Source organism: Prionailurus bengalensis, chromosome B2, assembly GCF_016509475.1.
Source record: "Prionailurus bengalensis isolate Pbe53 chromosome B2, Fcat_Pben_1.1_paternal_pri, whole genome shotgun sequence".
In the NCBI taxonomy this organism is placed as follows: domain Eukaryota; kingdom Metazoa; phylum Chordata; class Mammalia; order Carnivora; family Felidae; genus Prionailurus; species Prionailurus bengalensis.
In genome coordinates this window covers 24,495,216-24,520,075 of record NC_057349.1, presented here as the reverse complement: position 1 = coordinate 24,520,075, position 24,860 = coordinate 24,495,216, and the positions used below count along the sequence as shown (strand labels likewise).

Below are 24,860 nucleotides of genomic sequence, written 5' to 3'. Positions count from 1 at the left end.
TATTTCCTCATCTCTCCAATTCCTGACAAACACTATTTTTACTTTTGTCTCTATGGATTTGCCTAATCTAGATACCTTAACTCAGTAAAACCATACAATATTTGTCCTTTTGTGTCTGGCTTATTTCACTGAGCATGATGTCCTCAAAGTTCATCATGTTGTGTGTCAGAAGTTCCTTGCTTCTGAAGGCCGAATAATATTCCATTGTATGTATATGCTACATTTTGTTTTATCCAAACAAAACACCCAGCATTTATTGAAAAGATCATCTTTTCCCTATTGAATGGTCTTGGCACCTTTGTCAAAAATCGTTTCATCATTAAAAATAAAGTCATGCAAAAGTTTATTCTGAGTTTTCTATTCTATTCCATTGGTTTATAATGGAATCATAAGATTATATATTGGAGCTCTAATATTTGGTGTATTTATAAAATGTTAATACATGTTTATAATTGTTATACCTTCTTGCCTCATTGACCCTTTTACCATTACATTATGTCTTTATCTATTGTAAGTGTTTTCTAGTCTCCTTTTTTTTTTTTTTAATGCATATAGCCATCCCTGTTCTCTTTTGCTTACTATTTGCATGGAGTATTTTTTTCATCCTTTCATTTCTTTTTTTTTTTTTTAATTTTTTTTTCAACATTTTTATTTATTTTTTTGGGACAGAGAGAGACAGAGCATAAACGGGGGAGGGGCAGAGAGAGAGAGGGAGACACAGAATCGGAAACAGGCTCCAGGCTCTGAGCCATCAGCCCAGAGCCCGACGCGGGGCTCGAACTCACGGACCGCGAGATCGTGACCTGGCTGAAGTCGGAGGCTTAACAGACTGCGCCACCCAGGCGCCCCTCATCCTTTCATTTCTAACCCAAGCATGTCCCTAGATCTAAAGTGAGACTCTTGTAGGCAGTATATAATTGAATTGAATCCTGACTGGTTTTATTATCTATTCTATCAGTCCATGTTTTTTGGAGCATTTAACCTATTTGCATTTGAAGTAATTACTAATAGGGAAGCACTTACTTTTGCCATGTTGTTTTCTGTATGTTTTATATATTTTCCCTCATTTTCTCCATAACTGCTTTCTTTTGTGTTTGGTTGATTTCTTGTACCAACACATTTTGATTCTCTTTTCATTTCTTTTTGTGTATCTTCTATGGATATTTTCTTTGTGGTTACCATGGGGATTATATATAACATCCTAAAGTTGTGACAATCTATCTTAAATTGTTACCAACTCAACTTCAATTGCATAAGAAAACCCCTTTAGAGCTCTGCCCCTGTTACTGATGTCACAAACTAAATCTTTACATATTGCATACCCATGAACATAGATTTATAATTACATCTTATGCATTTGTCTTTTAAATCTTATAGAAAATATGGGCTCCTGGGTGGCTCAGTCAGTTAAGCATCTGACTCTTGATTTTGGCTCAGGTCATGATTCCAGGGTTGTGAGATCTAGCCCCACATCAGGCTCTGCACTGAGCGTGGAGCATGCTTGAGATTCTGTCTCTCTCTCTCTCTGCCTCTCTCCCCTGCTCATGCTAAAATAGATACAAACAAATGAATAAACAAGCAAATAAATCCTATGAAAATAAAAAGTGGAGTTGCAAACCCAAATATCAGAGTACTATTTTTATATTTGTGCATATATTTACCTTTACTGGAGAACTTTATATTTTTACGTGACTTTGAATTACTATCTAGCTCCCTTTCATTTCAACTTGGATGCTGTTTAGTATTTCTTGTAGGGCAGATCTAGAAGTAATGAATGCCCAGGTTTTGCATTGGAAGGTCTTAAATTTCTCCCTCATTTTTGAAGGGCAGTTTTGCCAAATGTAGAGTTATTAGTTGACATTTTTTTTTCTTTTCCTTTCAGTGCTTTAAATGTATCCTACTGCCTTCTGGACTGCAAGGTTTCTGCTGAGAAATCTGCTCATTATCTTATTGGTGATCACTTTTTAAAATGATTTGCTTTTCAGAGTGCCTGGGTGGCTCAGTAGGTTGAGCATCTGACTTCAGCTCAGGTCATGATCTCACGGTTTGTGAGTTCGAGCCCCGTGTTGTGCTCTGTGCTGACAGCTCGGAGCCTGGAGCCTGCTTCGGATTCTGTGTCTCCCGCTCTCTCTGTCCCTCCCCTGCTCATGCTCTGTCTCTGTCTCAAAAATAAATAAAAACATTAAAAATAAATTTATAATGAGTTGCTTTTCTCTTGCTGCTTTTAAGATTCACTCCTTGTCTTTGACCAGTGTCAGTATAGTGTGGCTCAGTGTAGGTCTCTTTATGTTTATCCTACTTCTAGTTCACTGAGCTTCTTGGATTGTATATCCACATCTTTCCTCAAATTTAGTCATTCTTGTTTTCAAATGATCACGCTGCCCTCTCTCCTCCTCTTCCACCTGGGGATCCCATTGTGTGTATAGCAGTCAGCCTGATGGAATCTGTCCCCTAAGTCTTTTAGGTTCTATTCACTTAACATTCTTGTTTTTGCTCCTCAAGCTTGATCACTTCAAATGACCTCTTTTTAAGTTTGCTGATTTTTCTTCTATTTGTTCAAGTCTGCTGCTGAACTGCCCTAGTGAATGTTTCCAATTATTGTAATTTTCAGTCCCAGAATTTGTTCAGTTTTAAAAAAAAGTGCACCTCTTTGTCAATACACTTTTATCTTCACATGCTGTTTTCCTGATGTCCTTTTGTTCTTTGTCCATATTAGCCTTTAGCTCTTTTGAGGTATCTGACATTTGTTTTAAAATCCTTGTCTAATAACTAGGTGCCTTTTTGCTTGTTTCTGAAATTTTTGCTTCCATGTTTTTCTATTTCTTTGCATGCCTATGACCTTTTGTTGAAAAGTGGGCATTTGCAAAAACAGGCCCCTCGTACACTGATGGGTAAGACCTTATCTCATTAGTGGGACCATGAGTCTTCAGAGCAGCCTGGGCCTTCTCAGGTCTTTTCTGGGCATGCTTCCTGTCCAGGTCTGTATGTTTTAAAAATTTCCCTCAGCTTTTACATGTCTTAATATCCTGAAGAATCTCCACCTTCTTCTTGGGGCCTTAAGTATTCTATTGTATTCCACTATTTTGTAATCTTTCTCATCTACAGTCAGCTTGTACTTTTCATGTGTTCCATTGACTGCCACTGCCTCTTGTGGTTTCTTATCTCACATCCAAATTATGGCAGTGTTTCCCTTCTGAACTTTGACTCCAGCAAGACAGCAAACAGTTCCTCAGACAGTCCACAGATAGATCAGAATGTTGCAAACAAGTTCCACTCTGTTCCTTTCATCCTAAGGGAGGGAGCCAAGAATCAGGTGAATTCCTTCCAACCGCACCATGCAGGGAAGTGGTGGGGCAAGGGCAAGTAAAAATGCCACACAATTTCTTACAAAATTCAAAGTGATTTTGTGTTGGACATTCACTTGTTTAGGTGTTCAGTTTCTGTAGTTATTTGAGGAAAATATGAGGCCTAGGAAAAATGAGGCCTAAATCTTCCTAGCTTGCCATCTTGCTGATGTCACTGTTTATTCATCTTTTCCCAGTATTTTCTTCTGTGTTTTGCACTGCTTAATTTCTGTAGATCCACCTTCCAAGTTTATTGACTCCTTCGTCACCGAGTCTGCTAGCGAAGCCCTTCAGATCATCTTTCTTAAATTTCAGATTTTCAGTTCTAAAGTTTGTATTTGCATCTCCTTTGGTAGTTTGTTCCTGCGCTGAGAAGCCACATTGTTTTCATCATTTCAAGTGTGCTTTACCTTGTAGAACAGTCACAAAAACTAATTTAAAAACTTTGTAGGACAATGGCATCTAGGTCATCTCAGGATTGACGTGTGCTTTTTCTTCACCTGTTTGCATTTTCATGGTCTTCTGCATGTCAAATCATTTTGCGTTGTACCGTGGACACTAAATATTACACATTGCATGGATCCTGGGTCCTGTTGACATTGTCTGGAGAATGTTGTTTTTGTGGGTCCTGCTACAATCGTTTGGAGAATGTTGCTGTTTTTGTTTTAGCAAGTAATCAAGCTGCTTAGAGACTATACACTCTATCTTGATCTTGTGTGCGTAATGATCAAAAATCCTAGTGCAGCCTTCAAAGCCTTCTGTGTGTTTTGTCCACTCACGAACCTGAGACTTGTGTGTGTTCATACAGTTAGGGGAACATGTCTCTCTCTCTGCTCGGGGATTGTCCTCATGCTTACTCTCTACCCCCCAGGGAATCCTTTCTCTGATTAGAAAAAGGTTTTCCTTTATCTCAGATTTTATTTGGCCAGGTGTACTGTTGGCCACCACTGCAAGGTTTAATGGGGGCCTGCCTTTGGGTGGAAGTCCCATGCTCAGGAGGGCCCAGCAACTGTTTCATTTCCCATCTGAGAAACTCATCCCTGTGCAGTTGCTTCTTTGTATTTTGATGCCCTAACACAATCCATCTGCTTTCAATTTCAGCATCTGCAAGGAATTGTTTCACATCTTTTGCCCAGAGATTTTAGATGAAATTAGTGGGAGGGTAGGCAGTAGTAGGCTCATGGTAACACAGTGGAACTGTAACTCTCTGCAACACTTCCTGTGAGTTTGACTCTGGAAAAGCTCCTTAAATCCCTGTGCCTCTACATCCCTACTTGTAAAATGGTAGAAGCAACAGTACCCACATCATTTTCAACTTGTGGCACTGCTTTTTGAGGATAAAATGTGGTTATGGGCCATCTAACACTTGTAACAAACAGTAAGTGCTCAAAACAATGGCTATTACTATTCATATATTTTCAGTAAGACTGAACATTTTGGATTATAATACTGGAATAAAAAAATGAAGACCTCAAAAGTTACAGGTTCAGTGAGCTGGCTACCTGGATACTGAGGCTTGAAGGAAAGACTGAAAAGGAAAGAGGGTATTTAGAAGAGCAAAATATTCCATGATGGTTTTGTAGCCACTGGAATGACACCCTCATCCTTGTCAACTAATAGATATGGCGCCAAAGCAGAAAGTTGCAAGGACAGGTAAGGTAGCTTGTAGGTAAGCCTTTTATAACCTAACACGTTAAACAAGAATGAAGACTATGTAATAGTTAAGTATGTAATTACAGATCCAGAACGCTGCTTTTATTTCCAATGAAATACCCCAATTTTCCCTTCACGCCTTTTTTATTAAATTATGGGGGAAAAAATGGAAATAAGATTCTTATTTTCTAATAGTACTACTGCTCCATTTGCTCCCTTGCTAGATGGTTGAAAAAGAACATGCAACCCGCCGAAGACCTCCAGTCAGTAATCCAGAGGCTGTCAGTGTTTGGGCCAATTAAGTCAGTCACCTTCTGTGGACGGCAAAGTGCTATCGTGGTGTTCGAAGACCTGACTTCAGCTTGTAATGCTGTGAATGCTTTTCAAAGCAGGACCACAGGCACAATGTTTCAGTGTTCCTGGCAACAGCGTTTCATGTCAAAAGATGTAAGACTCGCTATGACCAAAAACCTCTGTAGATTCTTGTTTTACATGTCATTTGTTTTTCACCAGGGCTTTAGTGAAGTAGGATAATCGTAAGTGATAATTCAGCACGGTTTATTCAGTTCAAGTATTAGAAATCACAAATGATAGCACATCCCTTCCTTTGAAATGTTTAATGTTTCGGTGATAGGCATCACAGTTTGGCTTTTCGAGTTAAGAAGTTCATGACTGCATTTGTGCATTCATCTGACAGCCATCTTTCCTGGAGGACTCTGCTTTCTTCAGCATTAATAGCACGTAGCTTTTCTTTCTCCCTATTCCTGATGACCTGTTTTGAAATTCTCATGGCCTGAAAACACAAAAGCAACAATAAGGTTAAGAGGCATTGTAACAGGGTACCCCATAGTTCTGATTTTTGTTTCTCCATTGTTCACTTAATCCTGTCACACGTTCAGATACAGGTGTAACATAGGATAGTGTTTCTCAAACTATAATGCACATACAAATTACTTTGATGGGTGCGGAGAGGGCCTGGGATTCCACATTTGTAAAAAGCCCCAGATAGATATTAAAGCTTTTGGTTCCAGGACCACATTTTGGGCAGAAAGACTATAAGAGCGATCAGTCACCAGTTAGCTGCATATAAAAATGAAAGTGCAGGGTGCCTGGATGGCTCTTTGGTTAAGTGTGTAACTCTTGGTCATGATCTCATAGGTTGGTGGGTTTGAGACCCATGTCTGGCTCTGTGCGGTCGCCACAGACCTTTCTTGGGATTCTCTCACTCTCCCTCTCTCTGTCCCTCCCCTGCTTGTGCTCCCTCTCTCAAAATAAATAAATAAACTTAGAATAAAAACAAAAACCAACCCCCCACCCCCACAAAAGTGCTGCATGATAAGAATCTCCTCAAGGTCAACCTATCTGGTTTCTCACCTGGATTCAAGAATAAAAGTGCTCAGCAAATAATGCCTATCATCCTCCTCAAAGTCATCCCCAGAAAGAACTGCCCCTCTGCCTTCCTACATATCAGAGAAATGAAATGTCTATTTGAAAAGTTTTATAAAAATCAGTGCTTCTAACATTATTATGGTTATTTTTAATCTCAAATTTAGATATGCTCAAAGCTAACCAAGATAGGTCTTGTTTTTTAAATTCCTTATTCTCTTAAGGCAAAAACATTATTTCCATGGTTTCTACTATTAAAAAAGAAAAAAAAAGAACACAAACATTTGGGGGCAACTTTGAATATGCTTTCAGCCTGGTCCAAACTTCTTTCTGAAAAGTGCTATCAGGAAACACTTCAGTAACAAGTCCTTGGGCGCATGCCTCTGCAGCGGTTAACTTCTTTCCGAAAATAAGCATCTCGGCTGCCTGAAATGAAAAGTAGGATTGAGACATTAACTTAATAAAACAAAGGTCAGTTAACCTCAGAACAGCAGACATAGGGAGATTCCCTTGTGGTCTTTTGAGGTTGCCAGGATTTCTTGTTCAGGGAGAAACTGAAGACCTCAATAGGCAATGCTGTTGCAAAATGTGCTGAAGCCATCTTAGGCTCTCTAGGTTTGCAGGTGTTTTTGCTTCTGGATGTATCTATGTTGGAGAGGCAAGAGCAGGGAGCCCAGGGCAGAAATGACTTGAAGCAGATGCTGACTTGATAACCCACACAGCTATAATTTTTTATTTAATATACCATAAACAACTATATAAGAAAAAAAGAATTAAAAAAAAAAAAAAAGGAAAATCATGGTCACAGTGAATACCAACCAAACTTTAGACACCCTAACTCTCTAATTTCCTTTCCCTGGAGATTTTACCTAGTGGTCTAGCTGACAGGTTTCTTTACCTGCACAGACACTAGTACTTAGCTCTACCTGACTAAAGGAAAGTGAGGACTAAGATTGTTTCTAACAAACTGAGATCCCTAAGCAGATATCCTTCTCTGTATTTCCAATTTTTCTTCTGAAAAAATAGTATTTTCATAGTCAAATGCCCTAAGCCTTAGAGTTGGTTCTGCCCAGCTTTTCAAAGTTAAAATCTGTAGAGTGACTCAGGGTCTGTGACAGAATAATGAGATTTAAAAAATACGTATTTACAACAAAAACCTAGCAGTCAGTGAAAACAGGCTCAACTCCAATGCCAGCCCTTTCATACCTCAAAGAGTGTGGGCCGAGCCATCCCCTAGCCCCTGCTCTCCATGCTCCAGTCTTGTGATCACCTTGCAGTCATGCACACTAAGCCTGCGCAACCAAGTTTCCAGAGACACAGTGACAGACCTGAGCAGCCACTGAACCACTCAGGGAACCTGAACACACAACTAAAACCACCCACGAAGAGGCTGCTGTGACTGGAAATGGTTGTGGAAGAGTATCTCCTGTGACTCTCCAAGTAAAGGTGTCATCTTAGGGCTTCCAGAGGATGCCACTCATCTGTACAGAAACCAGGTGGCATCCTGAGCTGGGCACAGCCCTGGTCTTTTAATGCTTTTAAAGCCCTGGTCTTTTAACACCACACAGCAGCAGAGAATGAGCTAGGCACCTAGCTGCAAGAATAGATCCTAGTTTGGGGAGTTATGGAGGGTTTCTGATTCTCCCTCATACCAGAAAGACCATTTCCCATAGCCCAGCTCCTCTATATTTGAAACTTTTAGAGTTCAAACGTTATCAGCAAATGTTTCATTTTTCTCCTGTCTATATTATAAAAAGAGAGAGTACAGAGTTGCCTTTGGAACGGAAGTCACTATTACAATTTATTCTTAAGGTTTCCAAAAGTTACCTTGGCTGGGCCCATTATCTTCGGAAAAGTGTAAGAAGAACATCCTTCTGGACTCTGGCCTAGGTGACTAAAAGGAGTATGAAATGTTGCCTATTTGGAGAAAAAAGAAAATAAAATTATTTTTTGTATGTGATAAAAAAAAAACCCCACTATTGTCTACATCCTCACAATACTTAATTGAGTAACTTGCTTTACAATTAGGATTTTGGTGGAATTATATACACAGAAAGTTCACTACTAGGTATGTAGCTGGTAAGTTTTAACACATGTATACAGTTCTGCAGTCACCACTATGTCAAGGTGTAGACTATCTCCATCATCCCAAAGGGTTCCTTTGTGCCCTCCATTCTTGTCACCCCCAAACAACCACCGATCTGTTTTCTGTCCCTCTGTTTGCCTTCTCTAGAATGTAATATAATGGAATTGCATGTTCTGTAGCCTTTGGTCCTTAGCCTAAGATTTCTGAGAGTCACCATGCTGTAGTATGTATTAGTAGCTTGTTCCTTCTCGTTACTGAAGAATTCCATTGTATGGATGTTGTAATTCGTGTATCCATTTACCAGCGGAAGCCATCGGTGTTATTTCCAGCATTTTGGCTATTATGATTACGACTGTTAATGATAATTTTATGCAGGTCTCTGCATGAACGTGTTTTCAGTTCTCTTGGTTAAATACCTAGGGGTGGAATTGCCGGGTTGTAGGGTAAATAGTGGTTTAAAACTTTGTAAGAAGCTGCGAAAAGATTTTCCACCATGGTGTACCATTTAACAGTCCCACTAGCAGCATGTGGAGTTCCAATTGCTCCACATCCTCGTTAAACCTTGTTATTATCAGTCGTTTTATCTTGAACCATCCTGGTAGGTGTGTAGCAGTGTCTTGTGGTTTTAATTTCCATTTACCTAATGACTAATGATGTTGAGCATCTTTTCATGTACTTATTAGCTCATTTTATATCTTTTTTAATGAAGTAATCATTCTAATACTTTGCCCATGATTTTTAAGTTAGATTGGTTGTCTTTTTATTATCAAATTGTAGTTCTTTATGTATTCTGGTTGCAAGTAATTTTCTTAATAGTGTCTTTCTATGTTTTTAAAGAGGCATTTATACTTTATTTTCTGCAGATTATGTATTCCTCTGTTGCCCATTTTTACATTAAGTTGTTGATCTATCATTTTATAAATGTATTTTTTTTTTTTAATTTTTTTTTTTTCAACGTTTATTTATTTTTGGGACAGAGAGAGACAGAGCATGAACGGGGGAGGGGCAGAGAGAGAGGGAGTCACAGAATCGGAAACAGGCTCCAGGCTCTGAGCCATCAGCCCAGAGCCCGACGCGGGGCTCGAACTCACGGACCGTGAGATCGTGACCTGGCTGAAGTCGGACGCTTAACCGACTGCGCCACCCAGGCGCCCCTATAAACGTATTTTAAAAATGTTAGGAAGATTAGCCTTTATTGTGTCAGTTGAAAAATTGTTTCCTCAGTCTGTCATCTGTCTTGATTTTACCTCAGAGAGGTTTTTAAATTGGCTTCAAATATCAGAATCATGACTAATACTGGTTATTTAGACTACAGAGCCATCTTTAATTTTTTTAATTTATTTAAGAAATATTTTTGTGTATTTCTTGATGAATGAGAAGTCCTTATGAAAGGAAATTAATTTATAATTGACAATATGTACACAGAACATTTAGACTTCGTTTCCCCTAATCAGATATGGTGCTATTTCATAATGTATATTGTTAGAGGACATAAATATATAATGTATGCAGCACATAAACCAAAATAAAAATATAAAATACTAATGTCACCTATCATCCCCCTCCCTCCAAAAGAAAACATATTCAAGAAGATGTACTGCAAAGTCACAGCCTAAGGATTACAAGCAGGAAATTGAAAGAAAAGGCTAATCATAGCTAAGGGGACACGAACAGGTATGTGTGGAGCCAACAATAAAGCACCATTTTACTTATTTACAATCATTATTATAAGTAAGCATTTAGCCCATTTTCATAAATAGAGCAGTAGATGTAACTAAGGGTCAGGCTCTGGCATCAGACTGCTTGGGTCATGCTGGGAGCTTCTTAACCTCTTTGTGCCACAGTTTCCCCATCTGTAAAATGGAGACAAGAGTACCTGTCTCATAGGGCTGTTGTGAGTGTTATGTATGTACACTGTGCATAAACAGAACACCCAGTATGTGGTGTACTCAAATAGGATTTTTAGGATTTCTACCTTTTTATTACCTCATGGGGAAATGCACTATTTGTTGACAAAGAAGCTAACAGACAATGTTAACTACTGCCCATAATAAAGAATCATTTGATTATATGAGTAAATGTTAACCCACGTTTAGTATGGTATTTGTTTATGAAGCCATAATGATAAATCCTATAAAACGAATTCCTCTCCACAGGTTCTTTCTTCTGTGTCTTTCTCTGATTTGAAATTGAACCTTGGTTTGATTCAGTTGGGTGAACTCTTAGCAGTGGTCTCTATTTGTTTAAATATTTTACTTTGAGCCAAATCTTTTAGCATTTTTAATTACATACATGTGTTTTCTTTGATTTCAATTATAATTGGTATCGTTTAAGATGGAAGTCCTAGAAACCTATAAAAGGATGATGGATAGGACAGTCATTTTGAATTCTGAGAGAGAATCAGGAAAATATTCAAAGAGGATGATATATTTTCCCTCTGAGTACTGAAGGAGGAGACCCCCAAGTTCATGTCAGGAATTCCTGAACCCACCCCCTTCTGGACTGGCTGATTAATGAGTCCTCTAACACACAATGTGACCAAAGGCTACTGATTTCTGCCTTTGGGCAGAAATTTCCACCTGTAAAGGTTAGACATCCTAGCACCTAGAATCTCATTTACTATTTTCATGGAAAAATTATTAGTAACAATTAGGTCTGACAATATGCCCAATCCGATCAAACTGAATCTGGTAAAAAATGAACCCAAGAGATTAGGATCTTAAAATATGGTCTTGTCTATCAGTAGGGAAAACACCTCCAAACAAAACTAGAAATCTCTTCAGTGATAAAAACCAAACGTTTCCCATGAGGTGTAGATCAGGAAATCCTACTACTGCAGAAGCAAAAATAAGAATCTGGTAACTGTACAAGGGATTATTAGTTCTACAGTACAAGTTCTAGGGTAAAAGTTCTAAACTAAATGGTCATCACATCTTTGTTCAAAATGAAAGACCTGGAGTTCCAGCACCCAGGGACTGGTTATCTCTGAGAGGTAAGACAAGGAGTGTTTTTTAATTGAACCCTTTTCTTTGTGCTTTTCCAGATTTTTCAAAATTTTATTTTCTACTATGACATACACCACTACTGTAGTAAGAACAGAAAGTAAAATCAGTACAATTCAATGATAAACACCAGGCTGAACTGTTTTGGCAAGTAACTTCACTGAGCTTCAGTTTACTTACCTGCAAAAAAGGGAGGGCAGAGAGTGCTTGAAAGTTCCTTCTTATTCAAAAATTCTATTCTAAAATTCTAAACTCTAGAATTTATTTGGAAAAAAAAAAAGTATTAAGTGATCCACTTGTGTAACATGCAAAAATGCCACTCCTATCTTAGATTAATTGGAAAATTAGAAGTTGAGTAACTGTTACGTAATCTGACTAAAGCACTGAAAGAGTGGGGACAAATGTTCACAACAATACTGGTGTTTAGGAAAACCTAAGTTAATAATGAAAGACAAATAAAACAAGTCGAATTACATTAGGGTAATTCGTTAGGAAAAATTTTAATTTGGTCCATTCTACCATAAACCATGTAATCTACTACTACTAGCAACAATAAAGGAAAGTTCAGAGGACCTCATTTTTCCCTCAAGACTTTGTAAGTTTCTGGGGGCTAACTTACCCTGCTGGATGCATACACAGTATCAAATAGCCCAAGAATGGTGACGGAGATTCCCACAGCTGGACCATTTACCGCTGCAATCAGAGGCTTAGGAAAATCTATAAAACAGTCTACAAAATCCCTACAGAAATGGAAATACAAAAGCACATTCAAATGTTCCAAGGCAGCATTACTGAAGTATAGGAAAGACAGCATGAGCCTGAAATAAACTCTCTGGCCAGGCTGGACATCCATCTGAATGGCACTTGATGGAAGCTCATAAAATGAGTCCCATAAGCTTGACCTTGGTTCAACCATGTATTCTGGGCAGCCAGGTCAGGGCTGTATGTCAGCCACAGACTTAGAGATTAGGGTGGCTGGCTGAGCATATGCTGCAATTTTATAGCTCAGTGGGAATGAGAAACCCAGGAGGGATAAGTGAGTTAGGAAGAGAGAAGCCTTCCTGTCCTCTAGGCTGAGACTACTTCACATATCTCATTACCCGCAATCGTAGAAACCATGCAATCCTCTGGCCAAAAAGAGAATTTGCTAGATCTCTCTGCTTCAATATGAGAGAATTTTTTTTTTTTTACAACTGTAGTTTATTACATTGACACAAAGAAGTATTTATCTTCTGCTCGACTAAATACCACTTTAATGAATAAGAATGTGCCCTTTGGGATCAACAAATGTCACTCTTACCTCAGTAAAATGGCACTACTTTTAGCTTTCTCCTCTATTCCCTCAGGGGGAATATCAGTGAAATTAGACAGATCATTCCCACTAGAGTAATAGTCACCATTTCCTGTAAATAAAATCAGCAGATTCACCATTCATTCCGTAATTACTGAGCATCTACTAGGTAAGGCTCTATTAGCAAGCAGTGGAAATGCACTGGTGAACCAGCTATGGCTCCTGTCCTAATTTACAGACTGTTGAATAAGCTGGACATTGATTTCAAAACACATAAGCAAATGTAGGTAACCTAATTCTGATACAGAGAAGTACTTGACGATGACACGAGAATATGTAACAGAATTTGTTCTAATCCTGTTTCAGGAGGACATTCCTAAAGAAGGAATAGCTGAACTGAGATCTGAAGGAGGAGCAAGGTTAGCTAGAAAAAGAGGGGTAAGGCAGAATTCATGCAGAGCAAACACCATGTACAAAGGCTCTGTGAAGGGGGTAACCCTGGTGTACATGACGAGCTGAAAGAAGCACCACTGTGCCAGAGCAGTAAAATCCAGAGGGGGAGTTGGTGTATGTAGGATGTGGGCAGGCAGGAAAGACCATGCAGGGCTTTGCTGAACCATTAAGAAGTTCTGCCTTTTATTCTAATAGCCATTGAAGGTGTTTGTTTCAAAGTATAATTTACACACAAGAAATGCTTGTGTGTTTCAATGCTTTTTTTTTTATGCTAAATGCTTTAAGTTTTAAATGCTTGGTTAAATGATTTTCGATAACTGTAAATAATTGTGATCGCCATTTGAAACAGATATAGAACATTTCTACCATCCTAGAAAGTTCCATTAAGCTCCTTTCCAGCTATCTCACTCCACCCCACCCTGCCCCAATGCAATCACTTTCTGACTTCAATCACCACAGAACGCTTCTGCCTATTTTAGAACTTTCATAAATGGAATCACATAATGTGTACTATTTTGTGTCTGTGTTCTCTTTGCTGAACCGTCTTAAAGATTCACCTGTATTCTCGTATCAGTTCTTCATTCCTTTACAATGCTGAGTAGTACTCCATTGTGTGACTAGTCAACAATTTGTTTATTCATCTGCTGAATGGATATTTGTTTTGGACTACTGTAAATTGGATTATAAACTGTTCTGTGGATATATGCTTTACTTATCTTGAGTAATTGTCTAGGAGTAGATTGGTGTGCCACTGAGTTGGTATGTTTTTAACTCCATAAAAGTTGCCAGTTTTCTGCAGAGTTCTCATATTAGATGTGTAAGAGTTCCAGTTGCTCCACATCATCACCAGTCTTTCATATCGTCTGTTCTTTGGATTTTAGCCATTCTAGCGCATGAAATATCTCACTGTGATTTTAATTTGCATTTGTTTGATGGCTAATGATATTGAGCACCTTTTCATGTGTTTACTGACAATCTGTATATGTTCTTTTATTAAGTATTCAAGTCTTTTATCTAGTTTTTATTCTTTTATTCTTTTAAGTTTATTTATTTATTTAGCAAGAGCTCATGTGTGAGTGGGGGAGGGGCAGAGAAAGAGTGAGACAGAGAAATCTTAAGTAGACTCCCCGCTCAGTGCAGAGCCTGATAATGGGCTCGATCTCACAAACCGTGAGATCATGATCTGAGTGGAAATCAAGTGTTGGACGCTTAATGGACTTAGCCACCCCAGCACCTCTATCTAGTTTATAAATCTGGCTGTTGTTAATTTCTACGAGTTCTTTATATATTCTGAATATTAATCACTAATCAGATTTATGTATACATAACTTTGTATATGCAAATATGCTCCCCCTCCAGCCTGTGGTACTTGTATATTCATTTTCTTACTACTGACTTTGATAAACAGATATTTTAAATTTTGATGAAGTCTAAGTTGTAAATAGTTTCTTTAATGGTTAATACTTTTTGTGTTCTGATAGTTTTCTTCTAGAAGGTTTATGTTTGTGGGTTTTATGCTTAAATAACTTTTAAATTTTTGTATAGGGTGTAAGATGGGGTTGAAGTTCATTTCTCCACATATGGATCTAGTTACTCTTCCATATTATGGATATCTAGTTGCTCTGGCACCATTTTTCAGAAGATTTGTCTTTCTCCACTGACTTATCTGGGTGCCACTGAAGAAGTTTCAAATGGGGGAGGAATAAGATTTTTATTTGGAAAAAGAATTTTACTGGATGTGGTAAAATTGGACAAGGCATGGGAGAGAGGTGGACAAAAGGGTATCATAGAGATTAGATGGGGTTGATTTCAGTTCAGACAAGAGTCCACGGTAGCTTGGACTAGGTCAGAGGAGACATAAAAAAAAAAAAAGTACAAGTCCAGAAATACTGATGAAGTAAAATTGGATTGGACTGGACATAGGAGGTAAGACAGGGACAAGATCAATAATGAATGTTAGGATTCTGGTCTACACAAAGGGTAGATGTGAAGCCACCTACTGTGATTTGGAACACTAAAAGAGCTCCAGAGAGATGTGGGAGGTGACACCTCTGAAGAAGTGCCAGGTGGGTACACCAGTTGGGAACCCCGTGGAACGTCCTCAGTAAAGATACCAATGGGGGAATCACCAGCATGTAAATTTTTGTTGGAGAGTGGGCATGGATGCAGGGTCCAGAGAGAGCTAGAAGCAAGAAAAGACTGCCTACGGGTAAACCTTCAGGAACTCTCCCATTTGATGACCATACAGAGCATGAACTTACAAAGGAGACCAGAGCCAGCAACTTGGGGCAGCCTGTGCCACTGAAGCCTAGGGTAAGAAAGGAGGGAACCAACCAATAAAAGAAAAAACTTTCTGGAAATTTAAGGAACTATCATTATTATGTAATGATTGGATCAAAGAGGAAACAGAAACCCAATGTGAAGAATATATAAAAGATAACTATAGCAAAAGCACTATTTATCAAAACTTAACCTTTGAGTTTTCCCAGCTATAAAAGAAGAATAATTACAGGACCTAACTTCACTGGGTTTGTTCCAAGAAAGCTTAGAAAAAGTTAAAATAAAAAAAAGCTTTAGAAAGAATCCAAGTGTTTAGAAGAGCACCTGGCGAAGAGAACAGAAAGAGTGTGTGTGTGTGTGTGTGTGTGTGTGTGTGTATTACCTATCATTATTATTAAATTAGCAATTTGGAATAGAGCCTGTAGATATGATTGCACGTTAGCCGAAAATCATACATCTAAAAACATTCACTGAAGCACTTTAATAGCCAAAGACTAAGTACAATCTACATATTCATCAACAGAAAAATAATGAAGTAAGTTATGGAATCCAAAAAATGTAATACTCTGTGGCCCTGAAAGGAAACACTGAGATGTGTAGGTTGCTAACAGAACAGTTTTTCAGGATGTGTTAAGGTAGGTAGCTGGATAGAGTATGTGTGTATACTGTGTTTCTGGTTGTTTTTAAAAACATGAAGAGAAACACACACACACACACACACACACACACACACACACACACACGTATATACATACAGTTTCTAAAAGGCATGAAGAAAAATCAAATTTTTCTAGGGAGCAGGACTGGGGTTCCAAGAATTGAGATTTAGTTTTGTTATGTTGCCTTTTCATATTCTTTAGATTAAAAACAAAACAAAAACCATGTGCTTATGTTAAACTATTATAAAAAATATACATAAAACATCCTTCTCCTGTATCAAACCAATGTCACTTCTAGACTGTTTTTGTTCCCTCCGTTCTCCAAAATCACCTAGGTAGATGCGTGAACTGCCAGGACAATCTTCAGCTCTTCCCTTCCTCTGACCCTCTAATCAGCTATGAGATTTCTCTCTCCTGACCTCTTTTCTTACAAAGAGCTGTGTTATATCTCTATATTATTTATTTTACAAACTTTAACAAAAAATAAAAGAAAGCAGAATCACTTCTGTTTCTGCTAATGCCAACAAACAGTAACAGCTACCATCTACCACATTCCTGCTGTGTGCAATGCCCTTACCTGCATGATCTCATGTCACCATCACGACCCTTCAATGGGGTCAGTAAAACACTGTCTTCTCCATTCCAGAAGCAAAGGTCACCCACAGGTAGGTGAGGAATGAAGCCAGGATTTAAATGTAAGTTGACCTGAGTCCTGAGCCTTAGCCCCCTACACATACGTGGTGTCCCTTCCAAATCCAACTTCTATTTTCTATGTTCTCATCAGTCCAGGTTCATGGGCATCCCTGATATTTTTCAGTGATTATCATAGAACTGATATAATTTTCACTGTTTAAAAATTTTTACTGCTTTTTTAATTATATCTTAAATATTTTCTATATTGTTGGTCTTTACAATTATAATTGTTAGTGCTTATGCAATAAACAGTCCAGTGGATATTCTAGAATTTGCTTTATTATTCTATTATGGCAACATATTTAGAATGTTTTAACATTTTTGCAATTGCAAGAAATGCTGCAAAATACCTTTCTTGCCTCAAGCCTTTAACCTTTTCTTGGATAATTTCCTTAAAATAAACTTCTACAAAGTGGGATTCCCATGCTAAACAATTTATATATTGCCAAAATGCCCTTTCCCTTTGCTATTTACACTTTTTACAGCCGTTTTCACTGCTGCCAGCAAGACATTAAAGTCATTTATTCTACCATAACCTTGTCAAAGTAGGGTATAACTAAAAATTTTGCTAATTAAGGAAGTACAAAATGGTATCTCATCATTTTGATCTGTATTTGTGATTATTAATGAGGCTGCATTTTTCCTTGGTATCTAATACCTGGTCTTTATCATATACACTGTTTATTCATTCTATTCACCAATTTCTCTAGGAGATCTTAGTACTTCTCTTACCAGTCTGTATCTCCTTTTTACATGATAAAGATACCAATCTTGTGCCTATTGTGTTTTTTATATATTAAAGAATTAGAGTATCTCAGTACTGGAAAAGACCTTAGAGCTATTTACTCAGTTTCTTATCTGGTAGAAAATCCACCCCCCCCATAGAAATTTAATTATTAAGAAATCCAAGAGAATGTCTTACCTGTTAGAACAGTTATGGCAGAGTCATCCTTGCTGGCAGCTTTAAGTGCAAGCATGATTTCATTATACATCTATGTGAAAGGGGGAGACGAGGAAAAGAAAAGAACTTTGAAAATAACTGCCACCTGGTGGATTGACTAAAGTCAGTCTACAAGCCTGCTCTCTGCAAAGTGCCTTCTGTTTATGTTGGTTGTATTTACATAATCAAAAAGGCAGTTGGATACACTTGAAAGGATTCTCATTCTTTTTACAACTACTCCGTGTGTATAATGGTACCATGTGCTATGGTGGACACTGGGGGATTTGTCCACTTTTTCCCAAAGTAAGCAAGACACATTTCTTGAGCTTTTGGAATTAATGCTGGCGGGGGGGGGGGGAGGGAGGGAGGGGTCCAGGAAGCTCTACAATGGGTGGAGGGTACAATGCAGCTGGAAGCTCAGAGGAAGCACTGAGGCATCTGGCATGGGTGGGAGGGGAGGTGGCCATAGAGTTTCATGAAGTGGTTTTTCAGCTAGGACCTCAAAAAAGAGCCCAAGTGTCCCAGGCAGTCTGAAAAGCGTTAATGAGTGTTAAAGGCTGGGATTTCAGGACACTGTAATGGTAACCAAAGACAACAGGACAGTATTTCAAATCAGCAACATCTCTGAAAACCTCAGATGTGTAGTTGTTATAGCTTTTAATGCACTGGTGCCATTTCTACCTCAGATGGGACATCACTGTGGGTGGGAGAGAATGATGAAGAGGGCTGATATTTATGCACACGCAGACACTGAAAAAAAAGACAGACTTTACATAATTTATGAGTAAAAGTGAAATCATATTCATTGAGGGAGGAAATGAAGAAGTATTGCCAATATTATTACAGTTATGATGACATAGCATGATGGGGTAACTGGCAAGAGCTGGGATTATGAGATGGATCTATTAGGGTTTCAATTTAGGTTTTCCAGCTTATTTGAGCAAGTTACTACTTAACCTAATTATTGTATTGTTAGGTAATAATAGCAGTAGGGAACTAAAGAAACCTCTGTGTGGAAAGTGCTGACACTGTGAAGAGTACCTGCTATTCGCTATAATCATCACCAGAATTATACAGAATTGAGTGAAGGGCAAGGGAAATAAAGTTTTGAGAATCAAATGTTTTACTAATTGGATGGCACATACCCAACCTCATTGAATTTTTATTTAAGACTATTTTAAAGTTAGTGTGCTCTTTCTGCTATAAAGCATATGATAAACCCAATAAAGAAGGTTATAGATAGTCCTCTCAAATTTTAATTGCAGTTCAGCATGAAGCATCTAATTAATTCCCTATAATTTTTTCAAGTGGAAGGGGTGGAAATGGTTATTTTTATTATCATTCTAGTTCAATGAAAGATTCAAAGATCAAAGTTGCTCTTATAAAGCAGCTCATTTTAAGCAGAGCTGGGTTATGCTATATTTAAGAGGAAGGCCTTATTTCCTTTCTCCCTCTACTTGTACAAAATAAAGCCCCATGCAACTAGAATAGTACTCCCTCTCAAGTCTAAGTGACAGGAACAAAGTCTGGGGATGGTCTATCCTGACCTTAGAGAGAATCTCTATGCACATTCACTTATATCAATATATACTTCATTTATGTTAATTTATTTGTGCTTCCATCGTTAGGAAAGTTGCAGTGCTTTTTGGACATGCAGAACCTACCCGAAGCCAACAAGTTCTAAATAATGAATGCCCAACTTGGTTGTGTGAAGTAGCAGCCACCATTACTGCACCAAATCAAACGAGAGATCACAAAAATAGGAATGATGCTGAAACACTATAGCTTTTAAGTGAAATAGGGGAAGAACAGAAAAGCAGAACAAACTCTCACGGCAGGCCGCGTTACCTGAGTTGTAATTGCATTCTTTTTGGCTGGCCGGTTCATCATGATCTTTGTGATGCTGTCTTCAGAGGTTACCACCAGGGTTTCATATCCTGGTTGTTTCCTGTCTGCTTCAGGCTTCACTTGGCTGGAGGAGTCAGAAGAAGAACTCAAACCAGACACCAGATCCACATAGTTCTGCCTCGCAGTTTCCTGAAGAGAAGATGACAAATAACTTCGGCCCATGGTCAATGAGTAAGCATTTTGAGAAACTTATAATGCTAAGAAACAGCACCTTCCAATGAAGAAAGAATAGAGGTTCTGACTCAACAGAACACATCAAGATCTCACAGGTTCCATCTGCAATGGCTTAATAATGAGAAGTACCCAACTTTCTTCAGGAGTATAGCAAATAAAATAATTGCAAAGTAGCAAGTAAATTTACCTTGGGAAGACTGCCAAGGGCATTCCATGCATCCCATTTGGCCTTATTGATCAAGTCGAACACCCCTGGTTTGGGTGTATTACAAGGTCCTTCAGTGGCCTGTGAAAAGCAGAGAGGCAATTATCAAATGTCCATGCAAACTGGAGTATTAAATATTTAAGATCCATAGAATGCACAACTAGCATGAATGTGCCTTCCACTCCCAAATACTTTCGGAAGGTATATAAATTCATCTGAATTTTCTCCTTGCCCTCCCTTTGACGCTATTACTAAAAATACACAACAGAAAAAATACTGGAGAGAGAAAATATGCCATGAGGTATTAACCCCTAAAATAGGTTATAAATGCCTGCATGTGAAAATAATGCAAGGTAAGGGTTCTGGGAAAGTACTTTTTTAAAAATTCCAGTAGTCCATTAGTTTTATACTGATGATCACATTTTTCACACACACTCAAAACATTCAAGCAAATTATCTTCAAATGTGACTAGCCAACCTACAGCATATTCTGAAACCCCACTCAGAGGTACAAAAACATACCACTCATTCAGTGGTGGATTTTTGCTAACTAGAGTTGTGCCTAGGGTAGCAGGGATGGGGGGCTGTCAGAGCCACTCGCCCTTTGGAAGCTGAACTGAAGGGCATGCAAGTAGGAAGCATAAAAACAACTAAATTTTACTTGAGAACAGGTGGAGTGTTTTAAGATGAATAAAATATCCCAAGCAACTGCTTTCCACTTAATTAGCCACATTTAAAAACTTTAAATTCCATAATTAGCCAAAAGAGGAAAGAAGAGGCTTTGAAAAACAAAGGCAGTAAAAGAGTCTGAGACTTTCCCAAGACAGAGAGACTAGAGTCACCCTGCAAGGGGTGGATACCTGAGAAGCTGGAGGCAACACACTTCACAAGCCTCCTTCCCCATACCCACCAAGGAGTTAGGATAGCAACACTTCTCCCACAACACGTGTCTGACTACACACGTGGAGAACTGCTCACCAGGGAGGCTCACTCAAGACTCAGTGTTCAAAATTTTCATTTGGGGTTCCATCACATGGGTATGGTTGACTAAGTAACCAGAAGCCCCCACTCTAAATCACATTGTTAGACTCTCCAGGCAGGCAAAGATACTCTGTACCAGGCATGGTATCTCAAGGGCTGAGGGATTACCTCCCAGAAATCAAGGGCAAAGGCTACACCTCTTTCTGAGCTAAGTCAAATTCTTCACTATACACACCCATATGAAAGTAAGGGAGGCTCATACCAATCACAGGAAGAGGAAAATAGATCACACCCAGGAGCTCAGATGAGCTGACTTCTCAAGGTAGTCTTTAGACATCACAACTTAAAAACTGAAGTTTAAAATTTTTGTTATAAAAATTTTCAAACAGGGGCGCCTAGGTGGCTCAGCCGGTTAGGCAGTGGACTCTTGGTTTCGGCTCAGGTCATGATCTTAGGGTCATGAGTTTGAGCCGTACATCAGGCTCTGCACTCAACAGTGTGGAGCCTGCTTCAAATCCTTGGTCTCCCTCTGTCTGCCCCCCACCCCCACCCTGCGCACATGCACGCACTCTCTAAATAAACATAAAAAAAATAAAATATACACTAAAGTACAATATTCTAATGAATTCCCAATACTCAACCTAACTCAATAACTAGCATTTTTTGGTCATACTTGCTTTGTCCATCCTTTTCTTTCCCTTTTTTTTTTTTTTTGCCCATTTTAGTGATTCCCAAACACATACTACTTCACTCCTACATACTTAGCGTGCATTCCTAAAACACATCAACATTTTATTATATAGCCATGATGCCCTTAGTAATAACTCCCAGGTATCACCCAATATTCTATCCATATTCAAATTTCCCCAGTAGTCTCAAAAAAACTCCCCCCCCCCCAACACGGATATTTTCTCAGCCAGATGAGGTCAACACCTTTGGCTGTCATCTTTTTTAAGTCTCTCTTACTCTGGAGTGATCCTGAGGGGTTACTTTTTGCCTGCAAAAGTACTGCAAAGACCAGTAATATACAAAAACTCTCATGTATACAGGTTTGAGAGGCAAGGCAGCAACCTCAAAAACATGAGAAACAGATTTTAGTAAAACACACAGCGTATCTATTTGACAGCCATCTGCTCAAAACGTCTCTAAATGATATGAGACCTCAGGCAGTTACCTGCTTATACAGCGCATAGAGTTTTAGCTTCACTTCATTTCCTGGATCCTTCAAGAGTTTCACCTGACTCAGTGCACTTTCAAAGTCCTTCTGACTGGCTCTCATTGCTGTTTTACTCACATGCAGCTGAAGTGCTGGGACCTGCAGGGAACTACAAACAGGCACACTGATTTCTAATTGTTCCCAACTGTTACATACCAAAATGCTATATTTCTCCTTAAACATGTTCCCTATACCTGCCCTATACAAGTTGGCTGCAAATGGTTAGTGGTGTAGGGGCCAAGGGCAGGGAGCCCCGAGATGGGCCACTTTGGCATGAACAATGTTTTGAGTAAAAAGCAAGCAAAAGCCAGCAGATGTAGGAAAATCTTTCTGCCTCCCCACCAACTGCCTGAGTTTACATTGGAAAGAAGAGCGGTTGGAGGAAGAAAGCCACTAACAGAGATTCCTCTTTATCTAACAAACTTTATCTAACAGGACCACCTTTGTTTTGCCAACATTCTCTCACCTTCCTGCTACTGGTCTTCTTCCCCTTTGTATCCTCAAACCCATACCCCTTCTCCTTAGCTCAGAATGGAAGCTTCAAGATACAAGTCATACAAGCCTCATGCTGCCTATTTTTGGAAATTCATGTCATGTATTCCCCATATGTATGAAACTAAATTTGGTTTTCTGTGAATCTGTCGTATGTCCATTTGATTCTTGGTCCAGCTAGAAAGATCTTGAAGGGCAAAATAAATTTCTTCTTCCCCAACAGTGATTTCTAAAAATCAATACAGAGACTAACTGTAGTCATTTTCAAGTAAACGAAAAGGAAGCTACAATACAGCAATGCATTTGTAGCAATTCAAATTAAATACTGGTAAGAACAGCTAGAACCTGAACTGCCACAAAATTTTGCCACTGGCAAGAAGTAAATGAAAGGCATGCAAAATGAAAGTAATCAGGAGACTGAGTCAGAACAGGTCAAGTGAACAGAACCTGGTCTTTTGCACCCTGTGCGCCAGAAACCCTGTCTGCCCTTACTGATTAACAAAGTATAAACTACTACAAGGTCAATTCTTCCTATTCAGCAAAATGTGTGTCTCAGATGAAAGGAGGGGAGAATGAGCTAAAATACAAGAAATGTTCAAAAAGACAAATGAGCTGTTGCTGGCATCCAAAGAGCCAGCCACTTCTTAGTGAAGTAAGGGACCCACCTAGGGGAAATCTAACTGATGTGGATGCTAGTCTGTGAAACTGGGCTGAACAGGTATAACTAAATACTCACCCCAGGAAGTTTAAGGAGCCAGCTAGAAGCAGAGCAGAAACAGCAAGCACAAACAGGTAAGTTTTTAGCAGGCAGAGGGGAGGAGAAAATTTCAGTGCACAGTATTAAGGCAACAAGCAAAAAAACAAACAAACAAACAAAAAGGGTGTTCACAATGATGACTCTGGCATATAAAGTTCAAGTTAATGGGATCAAAGATTAAAACATACAATTATTAATGGAGCCCAAACCTAGTATCACTTCTGCAATAACGCAACTTTCAAAGAGTATAATGAACACTATATTCAAACCCTTAAATATTAGTAATTCAATAAGTCTTCAACAATTTTTATATTAAATAATTGAATTAGTTTCTTTCCAACATGGGGGAAAAAACTGCATCCTACGTGAATCTGGCACCCGTCAAGTTCCAAACAAAATGAAAGGAAAACAAAATGTCCATTAGAAGGCCTAAATAAATGTGCAAGTGTTCACAAAATATAGTACACATTTATTTTAAGCTAAAGTTAAAAAAAATTACAAAACACTACCATTTAATATACAGAATCAGGAAAATCGTTAACTCTATCACATTAAGGCAACCACCACATTACCGGCGTTTCTGGTTTCTTAAGCATAGCGTCCTTTTTGTGTGTGCGATTTAAGATTTTTTTTTTAAGTAAACTCTCCCCCCAAGATGGGGCTCAAATCCACAACCCGTGGTCAAGAGTCACGCGCTTTACCGCCTGCATAGCGGGCGCACCCCCCTCCTTTTTTAGTTTTTACATAGTTTGTGTACCCCGCCATTTAACATTATTCTCCAAGTGTTCTCCAAGAAGAGAATAGTTGATAAGGGTTTGCGTTTCTACAGCGTTCAGCAGAAAAGCCAAGCGTGCTTAGATGTTCGACCTCATTTTAGCAAACTACGTTTGTAACCCAGAAGCAGCCAGGGTGGCGGCGTACAGGTCGGAGATTTGAGTGCTACGCACTCCTGCAGGGAGTGTGGCCCGAGGCGCGCGCTGAGCGCGGACGCGCGCGGGGAGAAGAGTCGCAGCTTAGGCCCCGCGGCTTCCACCCCGACTCTTTCGCGCCCAGCTGAGGAAGAGGGCGCGCGTTTCAGGGTCCTTGCTGGCACTGTGTTCCTGAAAAACCATAAAAGCATAGCCCTGTTGCTCTCGGGACAAGTTAAGAGAGAGGGCACCTCCCACAGGCGGCGACTCCCCCGGGACGGCGGCGTCGCAAGGGCGACCCTGGACCCCTGGCTCAGCACTTACCTTCTCAGCACATTAGGGTACCAGCGTCGGACGACTCTACCCGCTGCGCCAGCCATAGCTACCCCGAGGGTATGGGCGTGAACGGAATGCCAGGACCAATCAGGGACG

General features: G+C 39.2%; 2 protein-coding genes across 4 annotated transcripts in view; one reads left to right on the top strand and one right to left on the bottom strand.

The window, feature by feature from the left end:
• Positions 1–19,518, top strand: part of CB2H6orf201 (chromosome B2 C6orf201 homolog) — a 25,813-nt gene extending 6,295 nt beyond the window's left edge. Inside the window, exons 3-5 of one of the 2 annotated variants that reach the window (XM_043590919.1) lie at positions 5,222–5,444; positions 10,045–10,143; positions 19,416–19,518. In XM_043590919.1, the coding sequence (XP_043446854.1) occupies positions 5,222–5,444; positions 10,045–10,119 (298 nt within the window). In that variant the 3' untranslated portion in view covers positions 10,120–10,143; positions 19,416–19,518. Of the gene's footprint in view, positions 1–5,221; positions 5,532–10,044; positions 10,144–19,415 lie in introns of those variants that run through there. The other variant, XM_043590918.1, reaches the window with a different exon arrangement.
• Positions 5,539–24,860, bottom strand: ECI2 (enoyl-CoA delta isomerase 2). 2 transcript variants are annotated; one of them, XM_043590917.1, is made up of 11 exons: positions 24,753–24,857; positions 23,500–23,521; positions 22,230–22,380; positions 20,057–20,155; positions 19,636–19,824; positions 17,770–17,839; positions 12,772–12,874; positions 12,091–12,211; positions 8,211–8,300; positions 6,666–6,809; positions 5,539–5,790 (listed from the first exon to the last, which is right to left on the bottom strand). In XM_043590917.1, the coding sequence occupies exons 3-11, from the start codon at positions 22,332–22,334 to the stop codon at positions 5,635–5,637; spliced, it is 1,077 nt and encodes a 358-aa protein (XP_043446852.1). In that variant the 5' UTR covers positions 22,335–22,380; positions 23,500–23,521; positions 24,753–24,857; the 3' UTR covers positions 5,539–5,634. The 2 variants fall into 2 exon arrangements, with proteins under 2 accessions (XP_043446852.1, XP_043446851.1); XM_043590916.1 differs by lacking the exon at positions 23,500–23,521 and having other exon boundaries at positions 24,753–24,860.

Coding starts and splice junctions, on each gene's coding strand:
- ECI2 (XM_043590916.1), bottom strand. CDS start 24,808: ATGGCTGGCGCAGCGGGTAGAGTCGTCCGACGCTGGTACCCTAATGTG. Junction 17,840..19,635: donor AGAATGCAATTACAACTCAG/GTAACGCGGCCT, acceptor CCTTTCACATAG/ATGTATAATGAAATCATGCT. Junction 8,301..12,090: donor CTGTGTATGCATCCAGCAGG/GTAAGTTAGCCC, acceptor TTCTCCAAATAG/GCAACATTTCATACTCCTTT.